Source organism: Doryrhamphus excisus, chromosome 7 (assembly GCF_030265055.1).
Source record: "Doryrhamphus excisus isolate RoL2022-K1 chromosome 7, RoL_Dexc_1.0, whole genome shotgun sequence".
NCBI classification, from domain to species: Eukaryota; Metazoa; Chordata; class Actinopteri; order Syngnathiformes; family Syngnathidae; genus Doryrhamphus; species Doryrhamphus excisus.
The window spans coordinates 18702414-18725242 of NC_080472.1; the positions used below are offsets into that span (position 1 = coordinate 18702414).

At 42.8% G+C, this 22829-nt stretch overlaps 2 protein-coding genes across 2 annotated transcripts; one reads left to right on the forward strand and one right to left on the reverse strand.

The window, feature by feature from the left end:
• Window positions 1-155: 155 nt before the first annotated feature.
• LOC131131930 (lysine-specific demethylase RSBN1L-like) lies at window positions 156-19129 on the forward strand. The gene is made up of 9 exons (XM_058076998.1): window positions 156-716; window positions 6394-6516; window positions 9961-10484; window positions 10545-10703; window positions 12247-12384; window positions 12676-12818; window positions 15174-15344; window positions 15435-15543; window positions 16626-19129. The coding sequence occupies exons 1-9, from the start codon at window positions 182-184 to the stop codon at window positions 17985-17987; spliced, it is 3264 nt and encodes a 1087-aa protein (XP_057932981.1). The 5' UTR covers window positions 156-181; the 3' UTR covers window positions 17988-19129.
• Window positions 19130-19843: 714 nt separating this feature from the next.
• On the reverse strand, window positions 19844-22614 carry LOC131131934 (transmembrane protein 60-like). Its single transcript, XM_058077002.1, has 3 exons — window positions 22446-22614; window positions 22057-22173; window positions 19844-20502 (listed from the first exon to the last, which is right to left on the reverse strand). The coding sequence occupies exons 2-3, from the start codon at window positions 22138-22140 to the stop codon at window positions 20185-20187; spliced, it is 402 nt and encodes a 133-aa protein (XP_057932985.1). The 5' UTR covers window positions 22141-22173; window positions 22446-22614; the 3' UTR covers window positions 19844-20184.
• Between the last annotated feature and the right edge of the window lie 215 nt (window positions 22615-22829).

Here is a 22829-nt window from a genome sequence, read left to right on the forward strand (position 1 = left end):
CGCGGTGGTAAACAAATGCACATCTTATATGATGACGACGACTATAATTATAATATACATTCAACCCCGCCCCCTCTTCCGAACTGTCAATCAAAGCAAAGCGCAGGCCCCGCCCATGCCCGCCTTTGCACGTAGCGCGGCAGTTGGGTGAAGAGAGTAAATAGAGAGAGAAGCCTTCAAGATGGCTGACTCTCTGAGTTCCGTTCTCCTCGGCGGAGCAAACCTCGTCAAAAGCCCGCTCCCGAAGACCACCGAGGCGAAGAGAGCCCCCGACAACCGCTCCCAGTCTTGCCGGGACTTCACCGCACCGCCGCCCAAGAAGCTCCGAGTCGAGGAGAGGAGCGTGAAACCAAAGAAAGTCATCCGGGATGGAGGGCTACTGGGAGGCAACTGCAGCGGCGCGGAGAAACTCCAGCAGCAGCCGAGGAAGCAGGCGAGTCCCGCGGGCTTATGGAGCCTCAATTCGAGCCTTGTGGGAAGCCAAGCACCTCCGAATGCTCACAAAATGTTAAAGCAGAGCGACTTATTCCTCCACAAGACGCCTTCTGGAAAGACCAAGAAGCCGAGCAAGGATAAAGAGAGGGTGAAGGGGAGCGGAGAAGTGAAAAAGAAACTGTTCTTCACCCCGGGGAGCAACGCTAGCAGCGACCCAGGCAGATTTAACCACATTTCTGCGGTGAAACGACAAAATGGAGATGCTACGTTACCACCAAAAGGTAGGCCAGGGTCTTTTACAGTAATCCCTCATTATCAAAACCATTACATGAAGTTTAGTTGTGTTCTTTAACATGAAACGTGTGTACACTGTTGTAGTTTTTAATTAGTCTTTATAGTCAAATTTTTGGGTGGGCTACCGTTTTAAAGGACGTCCGGAAAACGAGGGGGGTGTTTACGCCACAAAGCCCCGACGGAGGCGATGTGTCCACGGGGGTAATGGCTGCCAACCCCCCTCCCAATGCTAGCTCGTAACGTGTACGTGATTAATACTTAATTGTACTCCAAAACTGAGCTATTACACATTAGAGCTAGTGCTAATTGTTATATCACATCGATTTATCAACGTATCCTCCGTGGAGGTTGTGTATTAAAAGTGCACGCCGCTGTCATAACAACATGACAGGCGCCCGCCATTATGGGCCAAGTGTTGTTTTGGTGGAGCACCACGCCCCCCTCGCTGAGCTCAGCCTGGGAGAGAAGCCGATCACTCGGATCACTCGGGGTGGGCGATACTGCACATTTTTGGATCAATCCACTTTAAGTAAATACTGCGATATATGTTCAATTCAATTAACTTGTACTAATACTATAAACTGAACATATATAAATAAAATAAATACCTGGACAGTCTTGTATATACCGATACTTTTTACTTGAACATTTTCAAGATCATTGAATTATTTTGCCTTTATTTTTTTATAGTCAGAATAAAACGTGAGAGAAAATTTCACAAAAAACATCAACAATAATTGAACTATATACAATAATATAAGACAATGCCGCAACAAAGTAATAAAACAATTTCATCATTCCCTTTTATTACACACAATATTTTGAACAAAATAAAGTCAATAGTGCAAGCTAACCAAACAAAGCAAAAACTACTATTGGCTCTCATTCAAATCCTTTGGCTCTTTGCCTCCAAAGACTTAATCTCTGATTGCCAATAACAACATATAAATATAAGAATTGCCAATAACAACATATAAATATAAGAATATCGACCGTGTGACAATATGAGCAAAATAATAAAAACAGATATCTGTGAAAATAAACTGACCGTGGATCCTTCAATGTAATTAGAAAAGCCAAACATGTTAACACAAAACACGTTTTTTTTATAGTTTAACATGCAGTAAACTTTTTCGTATAATTGATCAAAGAAAAGGAAAGGGATACTTCAGATTTTTTGACATGTTGTATAACATCCCCATCAGCAGTGTAGTGCATCAACACTGACTTACTTACTAGTTCTGGTCAGATTCCAGTGATGAACAACGCAGTTCCGATTATTTATTTATTTATTTAACATGTTTTCATGTAAAAAAAAATATTTCTAAGGTGTTTAGGCTTTTATTTTACAATGGCGGTGCGCCACAGTCAAATACATTTAGTGGAAAACCTCCTACGAGGCTGGTGAGGACAAGCAATACAGGAAATGGACAGATGGATGGATTTTCGGGCTATTTAGTTGGCTTCTGGTTTCTATTTTGTAACTTAACTAAGGCAAAATGTTGGTGTAAATTTTTAATGTCAATATTTAACTGAAAAACACTAACTAAGGTTCCGTAGTAGAGATTTTTACAACAGTTAATAAAGATCCTATTGTTATTGCAATTGTTATTTGGATCGAGCCGCCTACTCCTGCCAAGTACCTTTGGCTCCATTCTTGTAAGTAAACCAGGACACATTTTACATCCATCCATTTTCTATATTGGCCTCATTAGGGTCAAAGGTGAGCTGGAGCCTAGCCCAGCTTACTTTGTGCAAGAGGCAGGCCACACACTGGACTGGTCGCCTCAAGGACACCGACACAAACAACCATTCACTCCAACATTCACACTTATGGGCAATTTAGAGTCTGCAAGTAACCTGAAATGCATGTTTTTGGGAATGTGGGAAGAAGAAGACGCAGCACCTGGAGAACACCCAAGCAAGCGCGGGGAGAACATGCAAACTGAGAGACACCATGGGGCTTATCCTCACTAGGGTCGCGGATATGCTGGAGCCTATCACAGCTGCAGGGGTACACTCTGGACTGGTTGCCAGCCAATCGCAGGGCATGTTTTTGGAATGTGGGAGGAAACACCTGGATGTGTACTTTCGTGCGGAATGTTTTGCTTTTTTGCCCACTTTTAGGCATACTTTCTGGGCTTCTGATAGAGCAAATTGAACCACTTCCACCCTGAATGCCTTGCCATTTCCATTTCAGACACACTTGCTTACTTGGGAGGGTGCATTCAGTAGCGAGTCAGTAGTTAATGTCTGATGATATTAGTGTTATAACACATTATATTGGGGTCACAAAAGGAAGTTTGCAAGCTACCCACTGGTCGCCGCCAGTTTCGAAGTACATAAACGCAAGGTCACAGAACTGGGACACATTCACCAGTAAGATTCTCCGTCCAGGGTGAGTCGGCGCCGATGCCCTGGCTAGTCAGTAAGACACGTTGGCTATCATTTATCAGGTTGCAGGAAAAGGGAGCACATTAATTATCTGACTTTTCTTTCGGCTTGTCTTTATTACTTTGATGAATGTACTGTCAAGTGAGCTAGTGACATGCTCTTGATGGATTCATTTTGGTCATTCTGTTGATTTCTATCTAAAAAATTCCTCCTTCTTTGAAGAATGACGATTCTGCACCAGCAAATACAAATAGACGGTGTGGACATTGAAAGGGTGAACGAAAATAAATTTCTGGGGATCACAATAGATGAAAATACAAGCTGGAAACCTAAGGTGGCCAGAAATATTTCAGTATTGAACAAAGCAAAATTTGTTCTCAATCAGAAATCACTCCACACTCTTTATTGCTCTCTGGTTCTACCATATCTGACTTATTGTGTGGAAATATGGGCTAATAACTATAAAAGCAATCTTCATTCGCTAAATGTACTGCAAAAAAAGGTCAGTAAGGATAATTCATAATGCCGCCTACAGAGAACATACTAACTCCTTATTTCTAAAATCACAAATACTTCAACTTGCTGATATAGTTCATCTTCAAACAGCTAAAATAATGCATAAGGCTAAAAATAACCAATTAGCTAAAAATGTCATCCAATACTTCTCTACAAGAGAGGAGAAATATGATCTCAGGGAAGAACTACATTTGACACCCAACACCCATTATGTCATTGTATGGTCATATCACCTCATTAAAACCCCCCCAAAAAACTTAAACTATATTAGGAAAGCAGGAAGTGAACAAATGTGACAGTTACTGATTGTAAAAGTACTAGATGGAGGGGTAGGATTTAATAAGCTTTGCTTCTTCCTACTCCTTTTGGACATGTGGAACTGTGAACTGATTATGGGATGCCATTACCATTACCATTACGATGGACTATTGAAAGTTTCTTTAAAGCAGAACAAGACAATTGGGAGTCTAATAATAAAGATCATAACAATACAAAAGTGTAATTTCTTTAAATTGTAAGCACACAGCCTTGAACATCTTGTAGTCCTACATGTCCTCCATCCACAAGATCCAGTCAGAGGTGATAACTTTTTTTTTTTGTGGAACATATAATAGTTTAGTTCAATGTGAGCTTAACAATACCACATTAAATAACATCACAATTTTAAACCTGCACAATTCAACATGTTCACATATGAGCATTTCCTAATGCATGTCTGTTGTGTTTGTTTCTGCATTGGAACAAGTGACGCTTGTCATGTAAACATAGCAATTAGATGGTGGGAGAGCATGTAAATGGATTACATAATAAGCACACCTAATTAAGGCTGCGCATTGAACCCCAAAATGTCAAGTCAGTGTTTATTGGAGTAAGTGGAAGCTGGTTGAACAAGATGCATATTGGATGTTGGATAGTAAACAAACAAGCTGTGTAGTTTTCACAAGTCTGATTATTTCTGTTTGCTTAATTACTTAACCAGTTCAGCCTAGGGTGTTCCTTCAGTCCTTCAGTATCCATGCCAAGATGTTTGGAGGGAGCACATTATGCGTTGTTAACTTAACCTATGTAACCACTTCCTTCTCTCCTCTTGTTTCTGATAGCATCTACTCGTCGATATGACCTTGTGATGCTCAAATAGTGCATATGAGCCAGGCTACCCCCACTCAAACGTCTTAAGTACATCCTGGCATGTCTGTTAATCTGGCCACTGAGCCCAGTAAGCCCTCCTTTGTAGGCACTATCCAGCCTTGGCTCTAAATGGATGTTTTTCTAGCATTTTTGTCCCCACGCAAAAGGCTTAAAGTGTCATTTTACCTTTCCGCATATAAACCAGTGAAATGTTACATTGCAGTTATTTTAACGGCCTTTTAATGGATGAGTGGTTAGCAGGTTGGCCACATAGTCAGGAAGACCTGGGTGGGATCTCTGTGTGGAGTTTGCATGTCCTCAGTGTGCATTTGTGGGTTTTCTACGGGTATTCCGGTTTTCTCCCACATTCCAAAAACAAATATGGATAACATTGATATAGACACATGTACGCATGTTTATTTTCCTCCTCCCTCGCTACTAAATATGGATGTCGAGAGAGTTCATTTTTTACATCAGTCTCAACACCCCTGGTGTTGGTTCTATAGCTGTCAGTCATTCAGTCTTTGTGCCAGCGGGTGGAGGCGGGGCTGCTAGTAAGTGCTGCAGCCTGCAAGTCACCAAAGGCCGAATATGAATGAATGAAGGCGCAAAAGCTAAGCTAAGGGTGGGAATATTTTGTTTTTAAAACAGAATGAACCAGGTTCACACACAAGACCAGCCTGTATAGGTTGCATTTTTTGGAAAGTATAGTGACAACGAAGACGCAGGGTTGGAACCAACTAATCATCAAACACAACCATTACTGAGGCGTTTGGTCGACAAAGTCAACATAAACACAACTGCGGTGGCGCAACAGATAGTGTCGTTTGTTACATATTTGCATATCTATTGAGGGCGGCACGGCGGTCGAGTGGTTAGCGCCCAGACAAAACATGCTAGGTTAATTGGCGACTCCAAATTGTCCATAGGTATGAATGTGAGTGTGAATGGTTGTTTGTCTATATGTGCCCTGTGATTGGCAAGTCATTGATCAGTCCAGGGTGTACACCGCCTCTCGCCCAAAGTCAGCTGGGATAGGCTCCAGCATACCTCTGCAACCCTAATGAGGATAAGCGGTATAGAAAATGGATGGATGGATGGCTTCATTTGGTCATTGAAAAGAGGACATCATTGCATCTATTCTCCTGTTTTTGTCCTTTAAGCATTCTGTCCCACATCCTCATGAAGATGTTTTCTTCTTTGAGGGTGCAAGTGCTCACTTTCACAATTAAGACAAAAAAAAACAACAAAAAGTTCAAAGAAAGAGACTAAAAAAAAAAGTAAACACAATGAAAACATGTAAACACGTACCGGTACTGCAGTACGTGATTAAAAACAAAAACAAAAAAATGTAAACTATATTAAGAAAGCAGGAAGTGAACAAATGTAACAGTTCCTGATTGTAAAAGTACCAGATGGAGGGCACTGTGGAACTGTGAACTGATTATGTGATGCATTCAATTGTAATCTGATGCATGTTCAAATGAAATAAAACCATTACCATTACAAATATGTCCTCTGGTGGCTATGAGACACAATGTCGATGATGTCATCAACACCCCATTGGACACTAAGCAAGTGCTATGATCTTCATCAACATCTTTTATGTGTTTATAAACGCTGAAGGTCTCCTGCTCCCCGGCAAGACAAAAGAACGAGATCGAGAGGAGCGCGAGGAGAAGAAGAAGAAGCACAAAGCAATGAATGACATCAAGAGGGAGAATGGTGAAGTCAAGACACCCATTAAAGGTAGGTGACGTTTTTATTGTTTGAAGCTTTGTCACGTTTATTATGTTTGTCAGCAGGAATACTTTGCTCATTTGCACTGTCGGCGTTTACAAAAATATTGTGAAATAGTCTTTCACAATATACATATATATTCATTCATTCATTTTCTACCGCTTTTTCCTCACGAGGGTCGCGGGGGTGCTGGAGCCTATCCCAGCTGTCTTCAGGCGAGAGGCGGGGTACACCCTGGACTGGTGGCCAGCCAGCCAATCACAGGGCACATATAGACAAACAACCATTCACACTCACATTCATACCTATGGACAATTTGGAGTCGCCAATTAACCTAGCATGTTTTTGGAATGTGGGAGGAAACCGGAGTACCCGGAGAAAACCCACGCATGCACTGTGTCGCCCACACAGAGATGGCCGAGGGTGGAATTGAACCCCGGTCTAATAAAATTATATAATTTTATTATTTTTTTAAATTTATTCATTTTTGGTTGGTCCTGTCATTATCTGCCATTGGGGCAGATAATGTTATTCATCTAAATGCCCCTCCATGCTAAACATATTTGTAAGCTACATCTTCCCTGTTATCTGGAGTATTATTTGGCTTTATTTGATGGGTTTTTTAATGTAAATTTGGTGCGACCGGACCGGAGCAGGAGGGGATAGAGAAGAACAAAAAAGAAAACAGAGACAGGACAATGCAAAGAGAATCAATCCCGACCGGAAACAATCCATCAGTTTTTATCGATCTTTGGGACTTGGGCATTTTAAAAGTATATTGTGGGCTGAAAAACTGTGAGGACATGTATACTTTGTAGTGTATTAAGTATAAGTAGTTGAAACACTAAACACCGTTGTTTATCTAACTCTTTACTCTTTCAATTTGATGTAACATTGCCTTTCAGTTGTGCTGTAGCTGAGGTGCATGACCACATTGGGACATTTCAAGGTCTTCCATGCACACATATACTGTATATATAGCCAGTGGCTGCACATGAAAGATCTTAGATCATTGGTACTGGTCCTCAGACTTTGCATGCAGCACACAAACACCCTGGCGTTCATTGTGTTTCAGCCCCTCCTAGTGTGCCGTTATGGAGGGCTGAGGATGAGGCATATTAGCATGCATTAAATCTGCCCGGGTATTATTTATATTACTGCTGTGTGTGCGCATGCAGTGATACCACACCCAGGGATCTGAGTGGAGTGTTTTTTCTAAAAATGTTTGTGATTATCAGTCGGGGCAAAGAGGAAACGAGAGCATTTTTTATTAGTTACGTTTACAAGATAGCGTAGAGGCCACAGGAAGCAGCCACAGGAAATCAATAAGCGGCTAACGGCTGAGTCTATTTTGTTAAGGTGTTTGTAATTATATGAGAACTTATCTTGAGACTTATGCAATCCAGTGGTCACAATTTTATTTTGGTGGTGATATAACACAAAAGATGCTGCTATTAATTTATTTATGTGTATTTAAGTATTTATTTATGTGTATGTTTCTTGTGAGAGCTACCATAACATTAACAGTTTGATCTCCTCGTTCAAATATGTTCTCCAGTGGTGCTACATCTTTGGCTTTAGTTTCAAAAAACAACTAAAATCCCACCTTTTTAATGTCTAACTTTTTATACCTGACTGCTGTGCCCCGCCCCGCTTTTACTCATGTTTTAACTGTGTATTAATGAATGAATGTTGTATTTTAATGTATCTTTTACTCTGTTTACTTGCTTTTATTCAACTCCATTCTTCTGTAAAGTGTCTGAGTATTTTGAAAAGCGCTATACAAATAAAATGTACTATTATTATTATTATTATTTAAATCTGAAAACATCATAGCATATCTCTGCTAGATCGTAATTTCATTCTTATTTTGACATCCCTCCATTTGCATCATTATCATTCAAGCTCACACACACACAACACGCATTATTTTATGTGGCCGGATGACACTTGATGAAAAGATGTGTGTATTTGCAGAAAGGGGAATTGGGGAGGGAGGTGGGGGGGGGGGGTGATGTGTGGGCTAAAGAGCTTTTGGATTAGTGGCTTGTGTGCAAATACCCGCTCTGTTGCTCTCTTTATTGTTCCCGTTCCTAAACACACACACACATTGTATTACTGTCTGTGCTCAGTCTGCCCCTCATTCCCGCGTTATGTGCCTGCCAAAAACGTGCGTGGGCTGCAAACGAGACGAGATGTTATCAGATGCTTCAAATTGTGCTGATGCGGCAGCACCTCTCAAGTGTTATATATATTTATACGACTAGCCGTACACCTTCTTTGTACAATTGCAGGGACAGCAGTAGGGTCCTCATACGGAGGAACTTTGTCAATACATACTGAAGGATGTCTGCAGCATTGAGGTGATATCTGATTCTCTTTGGGGATTCCATTTGCTTGATGGTGGAAACATACTGACTCATCCCTAATACACAACTTTATTTTGATATTGCATATCAATTATTTTTTTTAAATTCAAGTCATGCTGCAACACTGTACTATGGTATCTAAAAACATATTAATAAGTCAGCCTGGTCTGCACGGCAGACGAGTGGTTAGCGCGCAGACCTCACAGCTAGGAGACCCGAGTTCAATCCCACCCTCAGGCATCTCTGTGCGGAGTTTTTCATGTTCTCCCCGTGCATGCGTGGATTTTCTCCGGGTACTCCGGTTTCCTCCCACATTCCAAAAACATGCTAGGTTAATTGGCGACTCCAAATTGTCCATAGGTATGAATGTGAGTGTGAATGGTTGTTTGTCTATATGTGCCCTCTGATTGGCTGGCCACCAGTCCAGGGTGTACTCTCTCGCCCGAAGACAGCTGGGATAGGCTCCAGCACCCCCCTGCGACCCTCGTGAGGATAAGCGGTACAAAATGAATGAAGTTTGGCACTTCAAAAAGTGTTTGAAATTTGGCAACACCGGGTTCAAGACTTAAAATAAATGGAAAAACCCTTTTAAAAATCCTTTAATTGCTTGTTTTATCACAGGATAATATCGACTTTTTTACGCCGCTAAAGAAAATACAAAACATTTAACATACATTGAATTTACCGTATTTCCAGAGTCACACTTTTTTTCATAGGTTGGCTGTTCCTGCGACTTATACTCCAGAGCGACTTATAAAATTATGTTACATAAACACTGGTCACCTTTTCTGTTCATGTTTATTTTTTGTGTAGCTGAATAACTATTGTGTTAGCATATCTTACACCTATTCAGCCTGTTCTCCATTCTTTTATTGTTAGAACTTGCCTTCCAAGAGGACGTAATGTCTGTTTTGGTCAAGTAGTTATAAGGAGTAGTAAATTACCCGCAAAAAATGCAACTTATATATGCTTTTTTTCTACCTAATTATGCATTTTTGGTTTTGTGTGACTTACTCAGGAGCGACCTATAGTCCAGAAAATATAGTATATATACACAAGTTTTCATTGTGACCTTTTTTCCCAGATGGCGAAGTCAAAGCCAAGATCAACTCGGAACTGCAAATCAAAAAAGTCAAGAAGAAAAAGAAGAAGAAACACAAAGAGGGCGAGAAGCACAAGCGAGTGAAGATGTACCACCGCTCATGTCAAACCATTTGTGCCGGCCTGCTCCTTCTCCCCTCTCCTCCTCCTCCTCCTCCTCCTCCACTTACCAATTCCTCCGACGCCGTGTCTCCATTCAAATCACCGCTTCCAGTTTGCCCCAACGACAAAAGCACACACCTTCACCCTTCTCCTGTCACCTCATTCGCTAACTCTTCCCAGCACAAGATGTGGCATGCTTCTCCAAACAAGCACCCTGTGCGCTGCATCCATCCAGGAATGGCCGGTTTGGAGTTTGCGCCTTACATCCATATTGAGTGTCAACCTAACGGAGGGGCCCTAGTGGCCCACGCGTACGCCTCGCAACTCTCCTTGCTCTCCCCGACCCAGCGGCAAAGGTTTGCCCAGGAGTTTGTCAAATTATCATTCAGCGAGGACTCGTCACAGGTACGATCACAGCGTCCCACTACACCGAATCTATTACTTATTGTACTTCCTGTTTCCTAGGCTGCTCATTATGTCATGGGTATCATCCACGGAGAGGCCGCCTACCTGCCGGATTTCCTGGAGTATTTCTCCACCAACTTCCCATCAGCGCCGGTCAAAAAGGAGATCCTGGGAAAGAAGGACATAGAAACCACCACCATGGCTAATTTCTACTCTCAGGTGAGGGAATTGCGGGATATTCGTGGGCGAGTGCGACGCTGACAGTGAGATATAAAGCAGCTTTTGTTCATATGGTGGTAAAGACACGGCAGATGGTATTGTGTTTCATGTGCGCTGCCAAGTATTTCTTTGCACACATAATCATAATCAATATGGATTATTATTGGTTGTACTTAAAAAGCAAAGCCACGCTTGTTTACATAGGACACCTTCTAGTGTTTATTATGACAGATGAACAGCCGCGCTTATCAACTGGTGTCTGCCTCCATCTGTGCCACATTTAGACAGCATTTGACACTCGATGCTAATGTCCGAATGTAATGAGCACGTCAACAACAATGGCGGAGCAATCACAACCCACCCGCTTATCTAATGAGATCCAATACAGAGGTGTAGAAAAAGGGTGTTTATTATTGTGGTAGTAGTCTCTAATGAAAAGCCTTGCCTCAAACCTCCTGAGTGGCTTTGCAGTGAGATACTGCCAGCATGTGTGTGTATTACTACAGTAGTTTATGCTCTGTTGCTCACCCTCCTGGCTATTTTTTTTTCATCCTATCATAAAATATTAATGCTCTATCACTATAGTGCTGCATGATTCTCATGTACATTCATTCCAGAGTGTTAATAACTCCCAAATTAAATATCTCGACCGGGCTTTTATGCAGCTGTCCCTTTAAGAGAACACCATTTTTCTCAGCAGTGACCTTGGGAAACAGTGTGGTGCCCACAGATAGGAGCGTTGATGAATGCTCGCAGGGCACAGGTGTACACGTTCACATACATCTTCTTGAGTGGTCCCGCTCACCCTCACCGGCACCGCTTCTTTTGTTTCCATGTGCTAAATGTCGGGCATTACACCTTCAGGAAGTGACACTGAAAATATGCAGTCGCTACACTGGAATTTTGGCTGTTGGATAAAAGGAGTATGGAACATTTACAAAAGCTTGGCATCAAACCTGACAAGCGTTTCCTTTTTACGAGAATAGTCTTTATGCCATTATTGTGGCTTCTCTGCACATTTTATATTATGATTCGTTTTTTTCTCATTTATACATGTGATCAGGGCGCATGAGCATTAACTGTGTCCCGTTGTTTATTTCAACCCAAGTGCTTTTTTTTTTTTTAAGGATCAATAAAAGGCGCCAGCCAGCAGCTAATGCGTTTCCTTCAGAGTGCTCTCCTTTTGTTAGAAGGGAGAGATTATGTAATAAACGTGTGTCGGGGAAAAGCAGCCAGGGGCTTTGTTGTGACGCAGTAACCCACTGGAGAAGGCTTATATGCCCATTGAGAAACGGCACAAGCACACAAGCAGTTCGAGAGGTTAGGAAGATGTCGGGTGGGTTGTTCAATGACGTCATTGCAGGAAGTCGACAAGGGACAGGACTAAAACCTTGACACTGTTTTTGGAGCGACTACACAACGCTTTTAGCATCCAACCAGGATATAAGCGCAATAAAAGAAGTAAACAAGCATTCATTTATGTCTGTAAGGCAACCAAAATATTACAAAGTCCTATTAGTAATCATCACGTATGTTTTCTCAGGTGAAGAGAACCTACAGTCACGGCACATACCGAGCCGGCGCCATGCGACAGATCAGCCTGGTTGGAGCCGTGGACGAGGAGGTGGGGAACTTCTTCCCAGAATTCCTCGGCATGCTGGAAGAGTCGCCCTTCCTCAAGGTGAATTGCTCGAGAACACCGGATGAATGGCAATAATACTAATCAGCCCATAAAATGCTGTGTTTACTCGTTGGAGTGACAGGATTTGCTTTGCTGCGCTGTGTGTGTTGACTCTGTAAAGCCCTGCATGCAGTTTGGAAAACTGGCATGATATGCTGAATATAAAAAAGGCACACACGCTCTAATACTTCATCGCTGTCAGATCTTGTTTTGCTTCACAGTCCAAAATAGTATTTTGATATATCGATGCTCAGTGGGAAAAATCAGCTTGTTTTTCCTTCCTGGCTGCAGCGGACTCTTCCATGGGGGACGTTATCCAGTCTAAGCCTGATGAGTCCCGATGAGAGCGACGATGGGCCCATTATGTGGGTCAGACCGGGAGAGCAGATGATACCTGTTGCAGACATACCAAAGTCACCTTTTAAAAGAAAACGGTGAGGGAATCTTCTACTAAATCATAACAACTTGTGACCTTTTAGTGTAACCAGGAAAAAAACAACATAACGTACACACAAAGTAGTAGCATGCAGCTTTGTTGTTGCCAACTGGTTCCGCATGATTCACACACACACACACACACAAACTGCTTAGATGAGATCATTGAGCATCCGACACACACTGCTGTCAGAAACATTTGTGCAACAGCTGGTTTTGAACTGTTTTATGGAGATTCAGTGATACAAATTAGTTTAAGCGGGACATTAAATACGAGTCAAAAGTCTCATTTTGACCTTGGAGCGCTAATCTCTTAATTGTGCACAATTAACCGCTCTTAGAAATATTAGAAAAATGATTCTGTAGGTGCCGCACGGTGGGCAAGTGGTTAGAGCGCAGACCTCACAGCTAGGAGACCAGGGTTCAATTCCACCCTCGGCCATCTCTGTGTGGAGTTTGCATGTTCTTCCCGTCCAGGTACTCCGGTTTCCTCCCACATTCCAAAAACATGCTAGGTTAATTTGCGACTCCAACTTTTGGGAGAAAAAAAGCATGTTTTATTGTGTCATTTTTTTTAATGGAACAAAGAAGTGTGACTAATTTAAGACTTTTTGAGAGCAAACTGGTCTGTTGACACCTCTACGTTTTTTATAATAAAATCAAAAGCTGGATAATAAGATTGGCTGTTTTTTTTTTCTTAAATCATAACACAAGGGCTGCACGGTGGCCGAGTGGTTAGCACGCAGACCTCACAGCTAGGAGACCAGAGTTCAATCCCACCCTCGGCCATAGTCAGCGTACTCCGGTTTCCTCCCAAAACATTCCTCAATGCTAGGTTAATTGGCAACTCCAAATTGAGTGTGAATGGTTGTTTGTCTATATGTGCCCTGTGATTGGCTGGCCACCAGTCCAGGGTGTACCCCGCCTCTCGCCCCAAGACAGCTGGGATAGGCTCCAGCACCCCCTCGACCCTCCTGAGTCAAAAGCGGTAGAAAATGAATGAATGAATGATTCTGCAGGTGTACCTAATGAAGTGTCCAATGCTGTCCAAACATTCAGCATATTCCCTTAGCACCTTTCCCGCTCTCAATTCATTAGCGTCAACCCACAGCCGGCTCACGTCCACGGAGCCGTCTTTGGGAGTGTTTTAATCTGGCTCGCTAACGTTTCCCTCTGCGTTCTACCTCCTCTCCCAACGCTCTCCTCTTATCTCCTGATGAATGAAGCAACACGGGGGTATAGCCTAGCCTGCTGTACCTGCTGTACCGTCTGCCTTGTCACACTTGCCCTCAACGGAAGCGTTCTACAAAATGTGCTTTTACGCTCTCATTTGGATCCGACTGCAGTGTTTTTTTTTCAGAGCTTGTAGTCATCCTTCTCAGCTCACATTCACTAACTGTGTTTACGGTCTTATACCTTTCATTAAAAATGTATTTGAAATAATCCCTTTTATTGTACTAAAATCCTGACTAATGAAAACAACATAAGTACATACCAACACATGCATTAAAAAAAAATATATATATAAATTTTAGTCGTAGCTCAAAACCTTTTCAAATACAAGCCAACATGGACAAAATAAGAAATATAACCATGTCAACACCCAAACAAGCATAAAGAGCATGCATAAAGAAGCTAACCATGCAAAAATAATTCATTTTCTACCGCTTATCCTCACGAGGGTCACGGGGGTGCTGGAGGACGAGAGGCGGGGTACACCCTGGACTGGTGGCCAACCAGTCACAGGGCACATATAGACAAACAACCATTCACACTCACATTCATACCTATGGACAATTTGGAGTTGCCAATTAACCTATTAAAATAGGAATGTTTTGGGAGGAAACCGGGGGTGGGATTTGAACGACTCGACCACCGTGCAGCCCTTGTGTTGATTCTGAACTGATTCTGTGTTTATCTTTAAAAAGACAACAGCCAATCTTATCATCCAGCTTTTGATTTTATTATAAAAAACGTAGAGGTGTCAACAGACCAGTTTGCTCTCAAAAAGTCTTAAATTAGTCACACTTCTTTGTTCCATTAAAAAAATGACACAATAAAACATGCTTTTTTTTCCCAAAAGTTGAGGGACAAAATCGTCAACATATTGAAATAAAGAGACCAAAAAAAAAATAAAGTCGCCAATTAACCTAGCATGTTTTTGGAATGTGGGAGGAAACCGGAGAAAATCCACACATTCACAGGGAGAACATGCAAACTCCCCACAGAGATGGCCGAGGGTGGGATTGAACTGGGGTGTCCTAGCTGTGAGGCCTGCGCGCTAGCCACTAGACCGCCGTACAGACCAGGCTGTCTTATTAACTGTACTAACTGGTAGGATTTGCCTCTTTTAGCTCCACCAACGAGGTGAAAAACCTCCTCCAGTCCCTGCCCAGGACCAGCGAGCCCAGAGAGATGTTGTTCGAGGACAGGACGCGAGCCCATGCCGACCACATCGGCCAAGGTTTCGAGCGTCAGACGACGGCGGCGGTAGGCGTGCTGAAGGCCGTGTGTTTCAAAGAAGGGTAAGGGCGTGATGCTTGTTTTTTAGGCAAGGTTCTTAGACAGGTGACACATGAATTGTCCTTCTTTTTGTCCTTTTTTTGTATTTTTAGCTCAGAGCCTCCTCGCGTAACCAAAGACGTTGTGTGCTTCCACGCCGCTGAGTTCCCGTACGTGGTTCAGCGGCTACAGTTGGATCTATATGAACCTCCGCTCTCTCAGGTCTTACAGTTTGCAGACACACACATTATTTCTTAAAGGGTCCCTGACATAATTCATCAAATTTTCTTAAACGTGTTCTATATTGTTTGTGTGATTTTTCAAAGCAAACAGTAAATTCACAAAAATCTGATTTTTGTTCATGGTGTCAGCCATGATGAATTGGCTCGCAGCTCAGCCTCATTTCCAGAAGGGATATCATCGGGTAATGTCTTCAGATGAACAAACATGGCGGTGTACGAGACAGAGGATGTTTACAGTGATTATAGCTAAGATTTGGGTAATATGTTTTTAGTTTTTGAGGAGTAAAGAAAGAAACGTTTGGAAATGAAAAGCAGAACTTGGAGATTGGTTTCCTTCAAAGCTGCTTATCATTGAACTATTGTTCACATTGGCTTTTTAATAAACACAAGGGATTTTTATAGTGTATATTTTATATTATATATATATATATTATATTATTATATATATTATATTTATAAGTGGTTAGCGCGCAGACCTCACAGCTAGGAGACCAGGGTTCAATTCCACCCTCGGCCATCTCTGTGTGGAGTTTGCATGTTCTCTCCGTGAATGCGTGGATTTTCTCCGGGTACTCCGGTTTCCTCCCACATTCCAAAAACATGCTAGGTTAATTGGCGACTCCAAATTGTCCATAGGTATGAATGTGAGTGTGAATGGTTGTTTGTCTATATGTGCCCTGTGATTGGCTGGCCACCAGTTTAGGGTGTACCCCGCCTCTCGCCTGAAGATAGCTGGGATAGGCTCCAGCACCCTGCGCGACCCTCGTGATGAAAAAGCGGTAGAAAATTAATGAATGAATGAATGAACCTAGCATGTTTTTGGAATGTGGGAGGAAACCATGCATACACGGGGAGAACATGCAAACTCCACACAGAGATGGCCATGGGTGGAATTGAACCCTGGTCTCCTAGCTGTGAGGTCTGTGCACTAACCACTCGTCCGCCGTGCCACTGTTTAAAGACTTGTCAGACAGAATTATCCCCCCATGATGATGCTACCACCTGGTGGACTTAAGCTGCACTGCATTAATTAGTCTTTTTTTTCCCCCCTCGTATTTGCAGTGTGTGCAGTGGGTGGACGACGCCAAGCTAAACCAGCTACGCCGCGAGGGCATCCGCTACGCTCGCATCCGCCTGTGTCACGACGACGTATACTTCATCCCCCGCAACGTGGTCCACCAGTTCAAGACGGTGTCGGCCGTCTGCAGCCTGGCCTGGCACGTTCGCTTGAGGCAGTATCACCAAGGAGATGTGGACGAGGAGGAAAAGGAGGCAGAGAAGAGTGAAGAAGAGGCCAAGGAGAGGATAAAGGAGGTGGAGGTGGACGCTGAAAACGCAAACAGGACGTTGCACCATTCACCACTTTTGCCTCGCGCAGAGGACTCGGAAGCGAGCGGAGCAAGCAATAAGGATCAGAAGGAAGAACAATCGCATCAGATTAATGTCAAAGTAGAACTTCCTAAAACGGACAAATCCACTTCTCCTCTTCTTAAGGACGCACCGGCCTCTCCTCATCCTCCTTCTGATGCAAAATCATCAACACCCAGCCATCATCACCACTTCCCGCATCATCAAGAGAGAGAGAGAACCGCCACGTCGCCTTCCAGTTTATCGTCTTTGTTAGCTGCTCCCAATCCATCTTCTTCTTCCTCTTCATCACCGAGTTCCACACCTGCACCGGACTCTCATCCTCCTTCCTCAGATTCCGCGTCATCCCAAATCGTCCCGCCCCCTCAGAAGGATAAACACTCACCCCGCATCAATCCGGAAGTGGTCTCCAACAGGTGGACTTCGATGCCATTGGAGGTTCACGCCCCCGTCAGCTCCCATGGTGACATGCGGACTCACACGCTCGCGGAAAAATGGACTCACGGTGCCGAGGCAAGCCCGAGGACCTTCACGCCGCTTCATCTGGACGCAGCGAGGCACGTGCAGCAATACCCCCATCCTCCACCTCATCTCCCTCACATGCTCCCCCCCTCCTACTCCCCCCTGCTGCCTCACACCCACCTCCCCCACGGGCCTCCCCAAAATCTGCCCCACTTCCTCGGTCAGGCGCATCACATCAGCCAGCTCCACCTGGACCCCAGCGGGCAGTCCCAGCCCTACTACCCCCACACTCCGCTCCCGCCGCTACCCCCCCACCCACACCACCAGTTCCACCCGCACGCCAAGCCCTTCTACCCCTCGCACTTCCCCTTCCTCCCATCCCAGACGTTCCACCAGCACCCGCCCGCCTCTTTCCTGCCTCAGTACCAGCCCCCAGCGCCCGCGCCCTCACCCTCCCTCCCGCCGCCTCACTCCTTCCCGCCTCCTCCCCCGCCGCCGCCCTCTGCGGCACAGTCCCCGCCTCCCCCGCCGCCCCCTCTGCCACCCCCTCTGCCCCCAGCTCCTCCAAAGTGCGAGGAGGAGCAGAGTTTATAGTTTCCGGATTAAAAAAAAAATGTATAGTTTTTATTTGGTTGGTGTAAAGCAATGTAAAAAGGAAAACGATTTAACACAATTTAAGTGTTCTTTTAGATAGTACCGATGATTGGAGCTTTTATTTTTTTTGTACAGCTCACGGAAAGGGTTCAGCCGTTGGGCATTCAGGAAGTGCCCCAATTCACCGCTTCCTTCTAGCCAGTGACGAAAGATGAATTATCTGTAATTTACCAGCCCTGGTTTATGCGTCAGCCTTGCATTGTTTCCAAGCCACTGATGAGTCATTGCGTCTGAATATTAGCAGCAATGTTGTAATCATGTCTGCTCAGCTTAAATACTGATGACTGCAAAGAGAATAGAAAATGACACAATCAGGAAGAATCCTAAATTGTAATTGTTCAACGTTGCACACATGCAGCGTACGTATATCGCTACTTCCTAAACGTAAGTCAGTTCTTCCAAGACGTTTCTACGCGTCACGTCTATAGTTTATTTGCTTATTATGAATGTTTGATACTTCCAAAAAAAAAAGCACTTAGTCACAGACATTCTGTTTCCAAAACTACTATGTGTCGCTCATGGAATGTTTCTTCCTCTTCCCACATGCTAATGTAGCCCACAACATTCCCCTTCTAGTGCCTGTCCTCATGGAATGTTCATAGAAGAGACTTTGTCCTTTTCATCAAGTTCCTGCTTTGTGACTCTTTTCCCACTGGACAATTAGACCAAAGCCTTAAAAAAAAATCTGCAGCTTTTCTGAGGAACTTCCCAGAAACCCAGTTGAGTTTTCCACTATTTTAGTCTCACTGCTCGAGTGGAAAAATCTTTCCCAAAATAATAACATGTAAGCTAAAGCCTCATTTTTTTATTTTTTTGCCCCTCTTTGAAAGCTTCACTTGAGGTGGAGCACTTGATGCGCCTTTTGGGGTTCAAAAAAAAAACAAAAAAAAATCTGACATGATCTTTATATATTTTTTGTACAGTAGAAAGTCTTGAGGGACTTTTCAGGATTTATTTATCTGTTTTTCTATTTGGTTTCAGCACTGTAGTGTACATAAGAGGTTTTGTAAAGCGTTTCTACTTTAAATAAATAAGAGCCTAACTAATAAAAAGGTTCACTGGGTTAACTATGATTGGTTGTCTACTACTATAACAAATTTGTTGTCGTTTTTTTTATTAATTAATGTTTACTTGGGGCGGCACGGCGGTCTAGTGGTTAGCGCGCAGACCTCACAGCTAGGAAACCAGGGTTCAATTCCACCCTCAACCATCTCTGTGTGGAGTTTGCATGTTCTCCCCGTGCATGCGTGGGTTTTCTCCGGGTACTCTGTTTTTTCCAAAAACATGTAGGTTAATTAGCGACTCCAAATTGTCCATAGGTATGAATGTGAGTGTGAATGGTTGTTTGTCTATATGTGCCCTGTGATTGGCTGGCCACCAGTCCAGGGTGTACCCCGCCTCTTGCCCACGGGGGCATGTGTGGGTTTTCTCTGGGTACTCTGGTTTCCTCCCACATTCCAAAAACATGCTCGGCTAATTGGCGACTCCAAATTGTCCATAGGTATGAATGTGAGTGTGAATGGTTGTTTGTCTATATGTGTCCTGTGATTGGCTGGCGACCAGTCCAGGGTGTACCCCGCCAAAGACAGCTGGGATAGGCTCCAGCATCCCCCGCGACCCTCAGGAGGAAAAAGCGGTAGAAAATGAATAATGTTTACTTTACTTGAAAGTTGGTTGCATCTCCTTAAATGCTTTCACTTCCTCTTAGTGGGTTCCTGCAGAACGGGCGTCGTAAACACTTAAATAAAAGCTGTGGGTACACCGCGGCTAGATTTGTGTATGTGCAAATTCAGCAGAAAATCTAACAATTCCAGTGGAGGAGAACATTTTATTTTCATAAATGACAAAACATCTGATTTACTTTATAATCACAGTGCAAAATGATGCAATTAATGTGAAAAATGCAATGTTTCTATTCAGAATGTCACATTTTAGGTTTGAGTCTCTCAAGAATGTAAATAACTTCAGCCACCAAGTACAGTACTTGACTTTTGGACAAAATAATAAGGATGCTTGATTGCACTTGATAAGCAATACAGTACTAAACACAATGGTACCAAAACAATATAGTAATGTAATAATCCAGTGTATTGTTCACCCATGTTTTATGGGCTCCAGTGCCAAGTCTGGTGAGCTTTTAGGCCTCTCTCCTCTCAGGAAAAATATTAAAGCCCAGCTCCACCAACGCCCCCAGCAGCATGGTCCACAGAGGAATGCAAACAAAGGTGAGCTTCACTTCAGCTAGCCTCTCCAGTTTAGCGCACAGGGTCAGGCAGAAGCCCAACTTGAGCAGCATGGCTGCCAGGTACCAGGCGCGCAGACGCAGATCCGGCGAGCCGTTGCGGGGATCGAAGCCTGGCTTGCACCGGCCGGCCATCTTGATGGTGAGCATGAGGAGGAGGATTCCGTCGAAGACCCACACGGGGAGGAAGATGAGGAACCAGTTCCACTGTACCTAAACGAAACGCAATGTTTGTAATGGTAATGGTTTAATTTCATTTGAACATGCATCAGATTACAATTGAATGCATCACATAATCAGTTCACAGTTCCACATGTCCAAAAGGAGTAGGAAGAAGCAAAGCTTATTAAATCCTACCCCTCCATCTGGTACTTTTACAATCAGTAACTGTTACATTTGTTCACTTCCTGCTTTCCTAATATATATATATTTTTAATGTGTTTTATTAATTTTTATTATGTTTTTGTATTTATTTATTTTTGTCACGTACCAAAGTAATGGTAATGGTTTTATTTCATTTGAACATGCATCAGATTACAATTGAATGCATCACATAAGCAGTTCACAGTTCCACATGTCCAAAAGGAGTAGGAAGAAGCAAAGCTTATTAAATCCTACCCCTCCATCTGGTACTTTTACAATCAGTAACTGTTACATTTGTTCACTTCCTGCTTTCCTAATATATATATATTTTTAATGTGTTTTATTAATTTTTATTATGTTTTTGTATTTATTTATTTTTGTCACGTACCAAAGTAATGGTAATGGTTTTATTTCATTTGAACATGCATCAGATTACAATTGAATGCATCACATAAGCAGTTCACAGTTCCACATGTCCAAAAGGAGTAGGAAGAAGCAAAGCTTATTAAATCCTACCCCTCCATCTGGTACTTTTACAATCAGTAACTTACATTTGTTCACTTCCTGCTTTCCATGATACAGTTTAAGGTGTTTTTTTTTAATGTTTTGGTATATATATAGCACATCATGACTGGTTCAAGATTTTGTTATTGTGTGATTGCAAAACAACAAATTAGGGGGAATTAGTGAGGCGTACTGGACTGAAGACGCAACTTTTGGAAAGAAATTACAGTGGTACCTCGGTTAGCGTCCCAAATTTTTGCGAAAATTTTGCTTTGGCTTGCATTTACCCGAGGATAAGCGGCGTAGAAAATGGACAGATGGATGCATTTACCTGCTTATTGAGCATCACGGCCAAGACAAAATCTCATGATACTTGTATGTGATCGCACAATGAATTGTAGGTTGCGGGCACCATTTTAGGACAACGCCATTTCTTAATATCTGTATTGTAAAGAGATACATTACATAAACAAATATACCTTTACCGAGATAAGGGTGCAAGATCTCCATCCTATCCATAGAGGTATTTAAATATGTGTCAAATACGGTGCACACACATCTACCCCGCCCGCTTCAATGAGGCGCAATGACGGTGACATTCTTGAGGTGTGTTTCTGCTTGTTTTATTTGTTATGGCCCCTAGGGTCCTCTTGAGGGTGCTGTTGTCAGAGGTGATTTTAGCCCCAGCTGCCAACTACTCTCTCCTCCTCCAGACTGGAGGACATGCTGCATCCTCACAACTTTGGTTTGGTAGTTTTTGTTGACTTTAGGGGTATATTCCTCAACATACATAAACATTCCCATGCATGCATACATGTACTAATAAGTAAAGTACCATGAATATGATTCTGTTGCCGGGATAATACAAATAAAGTTATTTCAAGACAAAGCAAAGTATACCTTCCCATCCAGTTTGAGGACTAGCATGATGAGGAAGACCAGGGTGAAGACCCAGGTCAACAACACCCTTTGAGCCAAGGACATCTTGTTGACTGAACAGGGGAGAAGACTAACAGTCTGGACAGAACGTAATTTATGTTATTACAAAAACGCAGCATTATTGACATTGTAAATGCATCACAATTAAAGGAGGTAAGCACTTATATTGATACATATTTTGAAGAAAAAGCTATAAAGCTAACAAAAGCCATACCCACCAACATATCTTTAATAGCACCGGGTAACATTATAAACTGATGTTAATACGTCAGCTAGCAGAACTAGCATTGCTTGCGCATTAGCATCAAGCTAACTACTAGGTGCTTTATATAGAAGAACGTCGTACTCACGTCAGTGTGCTCCTACATCGTTCACCATCATGTTCGTCCTCCCCGTATGACTTACATCATTTTTGTTTGCGTATTTTCTTTATAATTAAAATGCATGACAGAGGTTTTAGGCAGGCGACCACTGGAGTGGAGGGAGCTAGAATGGGTCCGTTATCTGTCTTTGCCACGCCCACTCTTTTTATCAATTGGTTGCCACGTTTTTGCGTCATTTGCCGTAAGCTCCTTGCTAAGAACGCATACAATTATTTTTTTTACCTACGCGCAGTTTCTTTTTTATATGTTTTTTCAATAATTTTACAAAAATAACAACGTTATTCTGAAATATGAATCCAATTGTATTATTGTTTAAAGAGAGGAGCGATATGGGCTTTGCTGAGATAAGTC